General features: G+C 42.4%; 1 protein-coding gene across 4 annotated transcripts in view; it reads left to right on the top strand.

The window, feature by feature from the left end:
* SLC27A1 (solute carrier family 27 member 1) overlaps positions 1–12,166 on the top strand; it is a 62,183-nt gene extending 50,017 nt beyond the window's left edge. For all 4 annotated transcript variants that reach the window (XM_044431083.1, XM_044431085.1, XM_044431084.1 and 1 more), the window contains exons 12-13: positions 4,612–4,758; positions 10,316–12,166. In XM_044431083.1, the coding sequence (XP_044287018.1) occupies positions 4,612–4,758; positions 10,316–10,473 (305 nt within the window). In that variant the 3' untranslated portion in view covers positions 10,474–12,166. The remainder of the gene's footprint in view (positions 1–4,611; positions 4,759–10,315) is intronic.
* The last annotated feature ends 2,293 nt before the right edge of the window (positions 12,167–14,459 follow it).

Here is a 14,459-nt window from a genome sequence, read left to right as displayed (position 1 = left end):
TGGTTCATATCCTTTGACTTAAAGGACACTTATTTTCATATTATCACCCATCCTGCTCATAGGTGCCTCCTTCGGTTCCAACGTCTTCACATAGAATGTGCTCCCCTTTGGCCTTGCTACCACTCCATGGGTATTCACCAAGTGTATGGCTCCCATTTGTGCCCACCTTCACCTTCAGGTTATTCACGTTTACCCTTACTTGGATGATTGACTTATAGTCTCCTCCTCTAAGGACGAGCTCTTAGCCTCCATCCATACAACCTGCTCCCTCCTTGATAGTCTGGGACCATACATTAATACTGAGAAATCATGCCTTGTTCCTTCTCAGGTTATCTACTTCATCAGAGCACGTCTGGACTCAGTACACACTCGAGCCTTCCTAGCTTGGGACTGACAAGAGAGACTGATTTCGTCTATCCAGAACATCATCACCAGACAAGATTCCTCTGCACACTCCATGCAGCAAATACTCAGACATATGGTGTCCATGGTGGCGGTGGTTCCAAACGTGAGAGTGCGAATGAGACCTTTACAACTTTGGTTCAATCGCACCCAGACCACAATCGACCCAGCCAAGTGCTTCAACCGCCACATTTGGTACTCCGCACCCTGTTTTGGTGGACGATCGATTCCAATCTTTCCTGTGGAGTCCCATTCCATCTACCTCATCCAACGATTATCATCTATACCAATGCTTCCCTGACTGGATGGGGGGCCCACTGTATCTCCCTTCAGACCCAGGGCACCTGGCATGGCCACGAGACTACCAGACATATCAATTTCCTTGAATTGCTGGCAGTCTTCAAAGCGCTCTGCTCATTTCAGCCTGTCCTCCAGGGTTACACGATCCAGGTAGTGTCTGACAATATAGTGACTGGTTTTTAACTGAACAAACAAGGTGGCACAAAGTCCGGTACCGTTAGGGAATCTCACCATTCGCATATGGAACTGGTGCATCTCACACAAAATAGTTCTACAAGCTGTACATCTTGCAGGTACCGACAACAAAAAAGCCAATACCCTGAGTAGACATATGTCATCGAATCATGAGTGGGAACTGGATCACCAAATCTGCCTTCACTTGTTCCAACACTGGGGCACACCGGACATAGACTTGTTTGTGACCCGCAACAACACTGTCTGCATAATGTATTGTTCTCAAGCGGGAATCGGCATGGACTCGATGGAAGATGCCCTCACAGTATCGTGGGAGAACAAATTCTATGCCTTCCTACCAGTACTCATTATTAATGAATAATGAGGACAATTGCCAAGATTCGCCAGGATGCTGCTCGTGGAATTCTTGTTACTCCATGATGGCCCCGACAGCCTTGGTTTCCCACTCTTCTACAACTATCTCGCAACCATTTCTTCCACCTACCTCAAGTCCCCCATCTTCTCACTCAGCAACACAGTGCCATTCAACATCCAGATCTGCGGTCACTGAACCTCACAGCTTGGCTTGTCCATTGACTCTCTCTTCTACATTGGTACCGACATTTTCCTTGGGTTCAATGTCAGTCTCTCCATCTACATCTTCAGCACTTGCTCTCTCCACACCTGTATTGCCTTCACCTTCATCATCAGTACCAATGTCTTCCTCAAATCTGACAATTTCTCATCCTGACATTCAGTTTATTCTCCAATCTGCACTACGACTGGCCACATGTCATTCCTACAGTGCCCAATGCAAGCGCTTTGCCTCCTTCACTACTATGCATCATTTCCATCCTGATTCAGCCACCATCGAACATATTCTCCACTTTTTACTCTCACTTCACCAAGGAGGTCTTAAACCACCCTCTGTTAAGTTGTTCATTGCTGCTATCACATTTTAGAGGATGCATTGGAGACTTGTTTGTTTTCTCTGATTATCTTGTTCATCAATTCCTACGAGGTCTGCAGAACCTCCACCCACCAACCCGAATGGTAGTTCCAACTTGGAGCCTCTCTGTCATTCTTCAAGCTCTAACCAAACCCCCTGCCTACAATGGACCTTTGTCTTCTCTCATGGAAAACTGCCTTGGTAGCAGTTACTTTGGCTAGATGAGCCGGTGAACTGTGTGCTCTCCGCATCAACCCTCCATAACTTCCATAAGGAGAAAGTAGTTGTTCACATCGATCCAGGTTTCCTGCCTAAAATTGCAACTTCCTTTTATCTGAACCAAGACATTGTTCTGCCAGCCTTTTTTCTGGCTCCATCAACATTGATTGAACGATTCCTACATACTTTAGATGTCCGTCAATGCCTAGCTTTCCATCAATCCTGGACCGAATTGTTCAGGCAGTCTAAACAACTCTTCGGCAAATACTCTGAACACAACAGGGTCTTCCAGTCAGTTTTCAGAGACTTTCAAAGTGGATTGTTGAGACAATTCAACTGCCCTATCATCTTTCCAACTTGGACCTGCCTATTACTCCAAAGGGACACTCCACCAGAACTGTCGCTGCTTCCTTAGCACTCTGAGCAGGGTTTCCTCTACATGATATCTGCAGAGCAGCTACGTGGTCTACGCCATGCACCTTTGCAAGGCACTATCACTTGGATGTCAGGGCCAGACTTGGCTGGGCCGTCCTCTCTACAGTTCTCCAGTGATGACACTGTCCTGCCTCCGGGTGTGGTAAGCTTACTAGTCACCCATAATGTGTGATGCACAGAAAGGCGAGCTACTTACCTGTAACTGTTGTTCTTTGATTGGCCATCTGTGCATTCTCATGACCCGCCCACTGGCCCCACTCTGTGTCGGTGACTGGGTATTTGTTAAGTTCATCATTTACTCTGTTTTTTCTATATGATGATATGTATACATATATATTTGTGTATATGCCCCTTTTCCCCCTTGGGTATACACATTACAGGTATACTTCCCTTCCTTTTCTGTCTACTTGTCTTGCTAGTATTTTTTTCTATGAGTCGAATTCATTACTGACTCTCTCCACTTGGGGGCGAATGGACAGACTCCAGCTGACTGGAAAAATGGCGGGCACTCCACCCCTTTACACTAAGGGGGGGGGGAGTGTGGAGTTCCCGCCAAAACTGTTAAAGCTTTTAAATCTTCCTGGCAACAGGCACTGCACAGACGCAGCACCCATAATGTGTGAATGCACAGATGGTCACTTGAAGAACAACAGTTACAGGTAATAACCTGCCTTTCCCATGCCATGGAAGTAATGTTGGAGGAACCCATACTGTAGCTCTTCCCCACACTAGTGTTACTTTCCTAGGCAAGTAGGGCACAGCAAGAATGGGAAGAAGTCATAGCATCTTCTCAGCCTATTTTACCTCTGTTTCTTACATTACCTTTGCAGTAAGGGAAGGATCTACACTACAAAATGGAAGATAATGTGCTTTCCTGTGTATGGTTCCAAGTCTGGTGGAACAAAAAGCAGTGTAGGAACACCAGTCAGCCATGTGAAGATCCTGTGATGGTGAATGGTTTAGATGAGTTATTTTATGTAGCAGGTGGGGTTACTTACTCTTGAATAAACCTACTTATAGGTGGGCCTGCTAGTTTTCCTATTCTTTTTAAGGAAGAAGATTGAAGGAGGTGGTGATCTTCATGATATTTGTCTTGTTCTTTGTTGTATTGCAGTATTCATTATACAGAATATTGCAATACAACAAAAGCAGGAAATGAAATGCCAGGGGTACTACCACCTAGGATGATCCCAGGACATACCCAAGAGAAACAGTTTGTTCAGAAATACCGGCTGTTGGTCAGCTGCTGTTGTCCTTGTCACTGAGACTGTTTACTTATAATATTTGGAGCATTTGGACATTTGGAATCTGCATAATATTTTCAGTAGCTTATTTAGGCTGGTTATGTTCCCTTCTGCCAAAGGGCTCTTTTTGGTCGCTCTTAATAGCACAGCACAGATTTCTGGCATGGACTGTTAGAACAGAATACAACTATCCTTTATGCTGAGTCACTGAATAATAGCATTGACTTAAAGAAAAGATTCAAAGTAACAGCTATTGCAATCAAGAGGACAGCAAGTATCTTTTGACTAGCAAGTGTTTTGTCAGCTGCTTATCAACTGCTGTTCAGTCCCCCAGTTTCAATTTTTTTATTATATATTTATCACATGCTCTGACCACAAACCAAGTCCCTTGAAGCAATTAATATTCAGTACATGATGTTTCTGAAAAGTTGAGTACTGTTAATAAAGCATGGGCCATGCTCTCAGGCTTACAGACTAAAATACAAAACGTACAGGCATATCAGTTTGAGGAAGGTCAAACAAAGGGGCAAGTTGTAACAGGCATGTGCATCCTTTTAGAGCCAGGCTATTGGTTCCCTTCTAATGTACTTGCTAGAATCAGCAGGTCTTTAGCTTGTGACATTTGTATTGCAGTCATAATGAAGCTAGCAGTTAGAGTGGATTCTTTCTGGTAGGAAGTGAGAAGGCTTCAGCTGCTGCTTCTTTAGCTAGAGGCTGAGGTCAGGCTATTTTTCCTATTCTTGTTGAAGAGTTTTTCCAAGGAAGGCAAGGTGCAACCTGCTTTGATTTCCAGCTGTAGATTTTGAGAAGTTGGAAGCTAATTGCCCTGTTTGTTGTGTCAGAAAGTGTGTACCGGGGTGTGCTTTACATTTGCTTTTTACATTTCAGGAGTGGAAGGGAAGGCTGGAATGGCAGCTATCGCTGACCCAGAAGCAAAATTGAACCCTAACATGCTATACCTGGAGATGCAGAAAGTGTTACCCCCTTATGCACGGCCAATCTTCCTCCGACTTTTGCCACAGGTTGACACTACAGGTAATTATACATCAGTAGTAAGATCCTCTCCTGTCACATAGCTTAGGAACAAGGGTTAAATTGACACTGGTTTCCTGATTGCTGAAGTAATAGTGCAGTACTTTACCCTGAATAACAAAATCCCACAGTCTTTCAGTCCTCAGTTCTGTTCCTCTGTGTTGGATGAGGTTAAAGTAGGGGCGTAGAAACTCTTTCAGTTCAAGGGCATATTCTATTTTGGGTAGGTTCTTGGGGGACCACATATCAGTAGTAGGTAGAGCAGAAGGCAAAAAGTATGAAGCCTACATGCTAAAATTGCTAAAAGAGGCCGCAGGAATGGGCATGGGCATGGGCATCTGGGAAACCCAGACAAACCTCACTAGGGTGTCATGGAAGTTGGATTTTGCCCCAGCCCTGAAGAACTGCAACACTGGGTAAAAGTGAAGGCAAAGTTGGAGTTGCTTCCTCTCAAAAGGTTCTGGCAGTAGCTTGTAGTAAATCAGTTTATTATGAACATTTATTTCTTCCAACTATGAGCACTATTGAATTTTGTTGGTGGGGGTGGGGAGTTGTATTATTTCTTGGGATTGCTGACCTCCAGGCCATCAAATATAGTAACTGCAGGTGCTTATTATTTTAACGTGCCTGCTTTTGGGAAATAGACCACATTAATACATAATACACAGACATTTTCTTGCTCAACAGCCAAGCCTGCACTTTGTGAAGCAGCTGATCTAACTCCCAAAAATTCTTTCATTCATTTTGCTGTAGAGAAACAGGATGTGTTCTAAGTGGGTGTTTTTGCAAATTGCACGGATTTCCAAGTAGGCTGTTGGGCAAGTTTGTTGCTAAAGAATCCATTGTCCATGCTCACAAAGGAAATGCCTGTTTGCTTCAGTGTGTTGGCATTCTAGCTTATGCTCACCCTGGAATCAAGAGGCTTTTCTTGATTTGTATAGGCTTGGAAAATCTGCTTTGGTTTGAAAAAGTGAGAAACATCCATTCTCAAAGTGAGTTGCAACCAGATCTGATAGCAGCAAACCATCATTTGATATGGCTGGTTTATACTCCAAGAAAATCCAGCTCTTATTGCCAGAAAAGCTTGGAAGATTTGTACAGTTTTGGTTTGAGATCTCAAGACTGATCAAATTAACAAAATCCTACAGATTTCACATATGTGTTTACTCCTGCCCAGTTATCTTTGTTTCAACATAACAGCAGTGGGAGTGCTTTCTACCAAAAATGGTGAAGGGGTGACTTTTGTATAATTTGGAGGAAAAGCTGGGTATAAAGGAGATACCCAGAAAAGAGAGTCAGAACAAATGACTTGGAATTCAGGTTACGGGTAACAAGGGAAGTCTTATTCTGAAAACTGGGGAGGATACTCCAAGGAGAGTGTAATGGACTTTTTCCTGCTCTGAATTGTTTTACTACTTTGCAGCACTCCTGCTAGTGAGGACCAGCTCACATAATATCAGAGGTACAGAATAGTCCTAACTTGCAACAGTATTAGTTATTTTGAAGTATTTTTATGCTGTTCCTATATCCCCAAAAGAGGCATCATTCATTCATTCATTCATTCATTCATTCATTCATTCATTCATTGGCTTTGATTTTATATTTTGCCCCATTCCTCTAAGCTCTGGGTGGTTGAATACACATTATGCAGTTCTCTTCCTTGTCTGTGGGGTCCCCTGGGTTTTTTTTCTCTCTGCATTGATCTGTCTCATGTTTTACCCAAAATATGAAATCCTTGGTTAGTGAACGCATAGACATGTGATGTATTTAAAATAATTTGTTGGAAAGGACTGGCTGAAGAGCATGCAAGTAATTTACAAAGAAATCTATATCTTTCCCATCTTTTAACTAAAGAATTGAGAGCTACGTGTTTTAAGGGAACTTACAGCCTTAATTATGTTTTACCCATAAGGCAAATATGGGGTCTGGGGAGAATTCCCCAATTTTCTGCCCTTTCATCCTGTCAGTGCCCCTTTTCCCATTTCACCCCATCACTCGCATTTCCTCAGTAAACATGGCTTTGTGTGGGACGTGTGTTCTCCAGCTTCATGAGTGGCTTGCCATTGGGCCTGGGCTATTCCAGGTGGACTTCCTCTGGGCCAGGAAAGGGAGATGCATGGAATGTTAGGGGAGAAAGGGGGGGAATGCCAGTTGGTGGCAGTTGGGAGCGGGGGGGGGAGGGGAAGAGGGCTGGTAGGCCATCATGTGATGAATAGGTGGGGGCTGGTGAGCACCCCTTCTTTCTCCCTCTGCTATGCCTTTTTGAGTCTGAGCTGGACCACTTAAACCTCCTGTGAGGGGGGCTTCAATCCCTGGTCCCTGAGGGGGCAGGAGGGAGGGCCCTCGTTTTCCATTCATGACTACTTCCATCCCACATGGGTAGGATGCCTGGTGTGAGAGGGAGTGGCTGCACCCTAAGGGGGATCGGGAGCAGTCCTTTCTCCTTCTGGTTGGAGGGTGAGTGTGAATGGGAATTAGGATACCTATCCCCATACTCCCTCTCCTTGTAGAAGCTACTGCTACAGCAAACAGGGCGAGGGGGGCTATCTGCCCTCAGAAGGTCCCAGCTCTCCACCTTTATTTGGCAAATGACTTCTTCTAGAAGACCCAGTAGGTCTCTGCTGTTTGATTCTGGAGCTACACAGTGGCTTAGGAGATGGCCTGGAGAGCGGCTCTATGGGTAGCACTTACCTGAGGAAGCCTGCCTTCTACCACAGGGCAGGAACAACAACTGGAGATTTCCAGGGAGGTCTCACCTTCTCAGGAAGTTCAGTAAGGTCTGCCTGCCTGGCCCCAGAGGAGGGGTCTTCGCCAAGTATGCTGGCCTCCTGCATTCATGGGAGAACATGTATTCTCCAGATTCATGTGTGGGTTGCCTGGGCTATTCCTGGTGGGTCTCTGTTGGGCTGGGGAAGGGAGAGGCATGGAATGTTAGGGGAGAACAGGCGGGAGGGATGTCAGTTGGTGGCAGTTGGAGGGGAAGGGGGAAGGGGGTGGGACATGCAAAGCAGCAGGAATTGATTGTGACAAGCTGCTGTTCAACTGCTTCCAATGAACCATTTATTTATTATTGAGTGTTTAGCCAAAACAAAATTTTACTTAAAAAGCCCAAATCCTGACTTCAACAGTTTTTAAAATGTAAATATTGCTAGAACACCATAAATCCAGGTGGTTCATTATACAAAAAGTTTGAACAAAGGCAGGCCAAATAGCTAAATGGATGTCCATTTGTATGTCATCTGTTATAATACTGAATGTGTCAAATCAAAGTATGATTTGAGAAGCAGTAGCAGAGCTACAGCTCCAGCAGTTAGTCAGCTTCCACCCTTATTAACAAGAAATTGTGGCATTGTTGAATAAAATAGAACTTGAGGTCCATTGAACCATGGGGTGTCCTTCAAATATGGGTTATGCTATCTGACCCCGCCTATAACAACAAGGCATGGCTTCCTAACCCTGGACAACCCATGAGGAGAACATGTGGGACATATCTGCATTAAACCACTGTGTCCATAACCCACAGTGAGCCTTGCCAGATGACTGGATTGTAGACTCCCTTTCTCCCTCCTATGGATATTGCATGGACCATTGCAGAAAGAACAAGACTTTTCTTCTCTCCCTGCTACCTCTCTGTTCCTTCAGGTCTGCCGTAGCCTTTTCCCTCCCTCTTCACCACTTGTCCAGCCATCTTTCATGATTCTTGGAGGGGCTGTCTATGGCTGCCCAGTATTTTTGTTTTGCTCTAAGCATATGCCAAAAAAAAGACAGCCAATTTTTGTCATTTCCCAAGCCCCAGAGGCTCAAGACAATGTGCAAACTGTGCCCCTCCATAGGGATTGCAGTGGGGGAGGGGGAGTTGAGGATGTTGCTGAGAAAGAGTTGAAAATCCTCCCAAACATGTCTCTTTCATCCAGAGATCCCTCATGCTTTGGGTTTTTCTTGGTAGCTCTCATACAGCAAGCTGTCACAAGAAAGCTGAGGCTGGGGGAAAGGGATTTCAAGCCTCAGGGCAATGTCCAGGGTACCTGCTACTACTTGGCATTGTGCCTCCAAGGCTTGAAATGCATGCAGTTGCATAACTGTGTTAATCCATTATTATAGTCAATCCATTATAATCCATTATTATATTATTTTGATGCCTATTTTTTTGTGTGCAATTTTTTTTAAATGCTGGGCAGCCACTGGCAGTCTCTCTTAGGTACTGATGTGGCACCTTTGATGAGGCTGCTCATGGCTGCTGTATTAAGATCACAAAAGCAGGCTGGGCAGTTTGCTTTGGGGCCTCCTTGGCAGTGGGAAAGGGGGAAAGAAGCTGTGGTGAGCCAGCTCAGTTTATAAATGGGAGATACCCAGAGAGCACAATACTAATTTGCAGCCTTCAAACAAATCAAATAAACACCACATTTGAAAGTTCCCATGTAAAATACTTCCTGCGGATAGATTCATAAGTCCTGGTAGTCCCTTGGCTGCTGTGATTTCCTGTTTGCATCAAGTTCAGTTTAAGGTAGATGGGCATTCAGCTATCTGCTTTCCTTGCCAATACGGACTTGAAGTGGTGCACTGTGCTTAATGCCTTGTTCTGCAAACCTGTAGACCAAATGTAAGCAGAATTCCCAACTGACTTCTGAGAGGGTGGCCATCCTGAGTTCCTTATTAAAGATGTCTCTTGGTTAGTTTCTCTAGCATCTAGTGACAGCCTGCAGCTCAATCCGTTGGTTGGGTAGCATTGGTCATGTGGCCACTTGCTACTGGGGCAAGCAGTTAAGAGTAAGAATGAATTGTCATAGATGTCCTTGATTTTGGTTTTTTTACTTTTGTATTTGATTTCTAAGGCACTACTGGCTTTATGTGAGGTTGATTTTGAAGGTTGATTTTGAAATAAAGCAACGAGTGGTCCTTCACATTCTACACTGGAAACATTTTTAACATCACAGTAATTCTTGTCTCACCCCTTCCCCTCCCTTTTTAGTAATAACCTACCTAGAACTGGTACCCCTGCCTCACAGAAATAAAGTATTCTTCTGAATCTTGATAAATTTTGAATTAAGAACCATGCTGGATTATATGGGGGTCCATCAGGTTCAATATACTGTTCACACAGTGGCCAACCAGGTGCCCAGGTGAAACGTGCTAGCAAAGTATGAGTGCAACAGTACCCTCTCACCAGTGTTCTCCAATGACTGGGGTACATAAGCATGCTGCTTCTGATCTGGAGGTAGCTCGTAGCCCTCAGGACTAGTAATTCTTGACAACTTTGTCCTCCATCAATTTGTCCAATCCCCATTTCAAGCCATCCAGATTGGTGGCCATCACTACATCCTGGAGAGTGAATGCCATAGTTTAATTAATCACTATCTGAAGTACTACCTTTTATCTTTCCTGAATCTCCCACTGACAATCAGCTTCATGCGATGACTCCATGCCTCCCAATCCCCTTTTTGATCATGTTGATCACATCTTGCAGCTATATGCACAATCTTGCTTCTGCACCTGTTTTCCACTCTGAAGAATGTATCCATTTTTAACCATCTCTGTTCCTTCCTTTTCCATTTTTCAACAGGCACTTTTAAAATTCAAAAGACCCGTTTGCAAAGAGAAGCCTACAACCCACACCAGATATCTGATCGATTATATTTCTTGGATGTAAAACTTGGCAAGTACATACCAATGGATGAGTGTGTGTTTGAGAGGATCCAAGCTGGAAAGGCATCGCTGTGATTTCAACAGTAAAAGCCATTGGTGAAGAGTTTGGATTTGGAGAGCCTTGCTTGAATAGGAAACAGACTTGACTAAATTAAATGAGGCAAGGTTTTCATTCAAAGCATCTACAATTGGACAAAACCTACTATGTTGTGGGAATGGGTAGCCCTCACCTGTTTTAAAAAGCACATTAACTGTTTCCTGGGCAAAGAGAGTGGCCCTTTTCAATGGTTCAGTCTTTAGAATGGTTTCCTTCTTTCTTTAGCCATTGCACTGGGGAACTCTGTGTGAAACAGGAATGGTTTATGGTTTGTGTAATTACCATTTAAAAGCCCTCAATATGGTGGGTGTGACTGAGCCTGCGGTAACACTGATCAGGTTGCATTCTGTTGTGTATCTTGGCTAAGTTTCACTGCTTTGAGGCAGTACTGTAATTACTGTGTATAAAGCCTCCAATTATTAGGGGATTTCCAGGTTCCTCATTTATACATTGAGAGTCCTTCAGTTGTGATCACTGTGAGATCTACCACTGTGCTTATATGGATCATTAAGGGATTGTCAAAATGGAACATCATTTTATCTTCAAAAACGTTGGTCTTAAAAACAAAAAACATAGTGAATTGGGTGAAGTAAGTATGTTGTTTTAAAAGGCTTTATTTAAAGAAAAACGAGTTTGCTCAGAAAAGTGTACAGGAAATGTCCTTTCCTATTAGAAGAAGAATACTATGGTGTTTGCAAGCTTCCACTTATTTACAGAATGATAAACAGCATGTGTACATGGTATCCATTTGGGGGAAGTCATTGGTTTATCTTTTGTTAATCTGTCTAAAGTCATGTTGGTATAAATGGCAATACTTGGGCCAGAGCTGCGATCTTCAAATGATTATTTGTTGTTGATTCAGAATCTTGGGAAACAGATAACTGTATGAACCAAATTTAGTGGCGACATTTGTTTGGTCTTTCTGATCCACCCTGCTTAGTGTAGGAAACACAGCAACTGATCAACAGCAATGCGTAACATATTCCTCACATTTACTTTCCACCAGTACATGATTCTGGATGATTCTAATTCAGCAGTTTTTCACTAGTGCAACTAGTGACCTTATGTTCAAAGATGCTATAATTCTTCCTTTTGATCATGTTGGTATGAAAGAGGCATACCACTGCTGCTTGTAGATACTGCTAGGATATCCTAGTGAGTATTTTACTGTAACTTGAGTGTTCTAGTTCTCTTTTTTCTATTCCCAGAGCTGCTGTAGATGTGGAATGTGTTTGGCAGAAAAGGAACTTTGCATAAAGGCCTTTTACAAAGACTTCTGCAAAACAATGTTATGTTGTATTACTGAGTGCACACAGTGCTAGTCAGGGCATTGTTAAGACATGGTTCAGAAACCAGTGGAGTGTGTTTTTTTCCCTTCTCTTTCAATTAGATCCAGAATGTGCCTTTCGTAACTTCTCATCCATACCAGACAAAGCCGGATAACATGCGTAGTAAATTTAGCTGTGTTATTAATCCTTGGTTAAAACAGTATCTACAGCTAACTGATCCTCATTTAGAAAACAACATAGTTATTTTGTTTCAGAGTTCACTCATGATTTGAAATCATGCACTGACTCGGAAACAAAGTTGCATTTTCAGATAGTTTCTCTTTTCAAAATATAACTTTATTTTGGGGAAGAATTAAAAGAATAAAGACACTTTAGAAGCATGTCTGAAGTTTTTTTTCCTCCCCTGCTCATGTGTTATGTTCTCTTTTTCTGAGTGAGAATGTTTGACTTGAAATGACGTGCAGCTGAAAACATCAAAGACAAGGTCAGTCTTCAATCTGAGTAACACTCAGTTCTGTTCAGTCAGGCTTAGTAAACCAGTGAAGGAAACTAGCCAAGTGAAAAGGACACCAGTCAGCAAGCAACCAGTTCATGTTTCTGTTCACCTTGTCAGGGTAAGCCACGTAGTCCTTGACAGCAATAATCTTCAACAAAGTCTTATTTATGTAACATGTGAGTAACTGGTACTGCCAATGTGTGGTGTTGTAGAGTGAGTGTTTATTTGGTAAAAACATTTTGTTAGAGAACTGACCTAGACTTATATACTAGTAATATTCCATTCAGTTAATGGATGCCCTTCCTAATAGGAATACAATCTACACAATGGGTGTGCTTAAGACAGACTCCTCACTTTTATTTCAGAAACTTTAAGTTGGCAACCTAAAACTAACCTTTAAATATTCTCTGTCCTTGGATCTAAACATTACTAGAATTAACCTTACTTCTAAATAAACAGTTAATAACTGATGCAAGTTGTAAAACAAGGCATTTTCTATCAAATATATTTCAACAATTAATTTCATTACACAGTAAGTACACCTTAGGTTTTCTTCTGTTTCCAGAGTATTTCAAGTAAGCTTCTGGTAGCTCTTTTGGGGAAAAAAGCATGCTTAGTCTGATACAAGATGGTCTTATTCTCTGGTCATGCATTTTAAGTTAGTCATTATCTGTTTTCCTCTTGGAAGAATTTGCTCCTAATGTCAAGATTCTATGCTAAAGTGGCTCACAGCAGGACAATAGACTCATTCCTTAGGCTCCTTCAGTTATTGTAGGGGGGCTAGTTGTGCACTTTAGTGTTGCTGTGCAAGTTGCAGTGAGGACAATGATAACAGTACTCAACATTTCTTAGGGCTTCAGTTCCATTTCCCTTTCATATGCAATGGAATACCTTGCTGTGGAAGAAAACTTACCTTCTAGTTGTTTCTCCCTAACTTTCTAAAAAGACATGGATTAGGCCCAGGCTAGAGCTGTAATCCTTTAAACGTCTTATAGGAGTAGGGCCTATTGAACTCACAGGATTTCTGAGTGGATGTGCATTGAAATTAATATAAAAAGTTTGATTTACACTGTGATCCTAAGGGCGTGCCCCATTGAAGGCTATAGGAATTATTACTGAGCAAATGTGTATAGGGTTGTTTGTTAGTCTGGACCTACCACATCATTGTTTACAATATAGCATTATCGATATACATGCCTTTACAAAATTGTAAGATCAAACCAAAAAGTGCTTGTCTTGAGGAACTCGGGTAACTAGATGAATACACATGAATGCATTTGTATGGTTTTATTTTTCCTTTCATCTGAAGTGAGAATGAACTGAAAAATGTATCTCTGCATGTTTAATTGTAGAAGTTGTATACCTTGAAGATTACCTAACCTTCGAAGTATTTTTTTTTTAGAAAATTATCATGAACAGCACAAGCATAGCTATAGGAGATAGTTTGCTTCCTTTCTTTTGTAGGACAGTAGGCATGTGCTTCAACACAAAGAATATACTATAGGCCAACACCCATGCTTGCATTTAAAAAAAACTGAAAAAAATTAAACCAAAACTGTAACAGGTAGAATAGGCAACTTGCTTTGCTTTTCCCTATGAGCAAGTAAGCCCATACTAAAGTAAGCTGAACATGCTTGTTTGAGCAATTAACCATTAATTGAAGATGCTTCAGCTTAACAAACTGGGTTTCCTTTCATGTTAAGTTGGTTCTGTTTTCAGTAAATAGTTGGGCCCTTAAGATACAGGGCCTAACTATGTAATGGGTGGTTCATGGCTGTTACAGCTCTGTATTTCAGAGACCCCCCCCCACACACACACACACACACTGCATCCATGAAAAGACAGTACAGTTTTGCTACTGTTAAAGGCACAGGAGCACATGGTGGTAAGTAACCCTTTCTGCAGAAATTTGCATCTAACATCTTAGGACTCCCATCTCAAGCTCCTAGTGTAGGCTTCCATTTTATGTCATGGAAAGATCTTATATAAAACAAACCCCTGTGAAACAGCCTTTAATTTTCTTCAATTATTTCTGTGAGCTATTTACAGCCAGAAATGGAAGTGACATGTATCTGAAAGTGAGAGCTGCCCATGCAAACAAATGGAGAAACCCAGGCTTTTACTGTAGGTGTGACTGGGTAGGTGTCCTCCCTCAAAAACAAAAAGCATACACAAAGGC

The sequence above is a fragment of the Varanus komodoensis genome, unplaced genomic scaffold (genome assembly GCF_004798865.1).
Source record: "Varanus komodoensis strain SLA01 unplaced genomic scaffold, ASM479886v1 scaffold22, whole genome shotgun sequence".
In the NCBI taxonomy this organism is placed as follows: Eukaryota; Metazoa; Chordata; class Lepidosauria; order Squamata; family Varanidae; genus Varanus; species Varanus komodoensis.
Note: the sequence above shows the minus strand (reverse complement) of the source record. Positions and strands in the feature narration are given on the sequence as shown.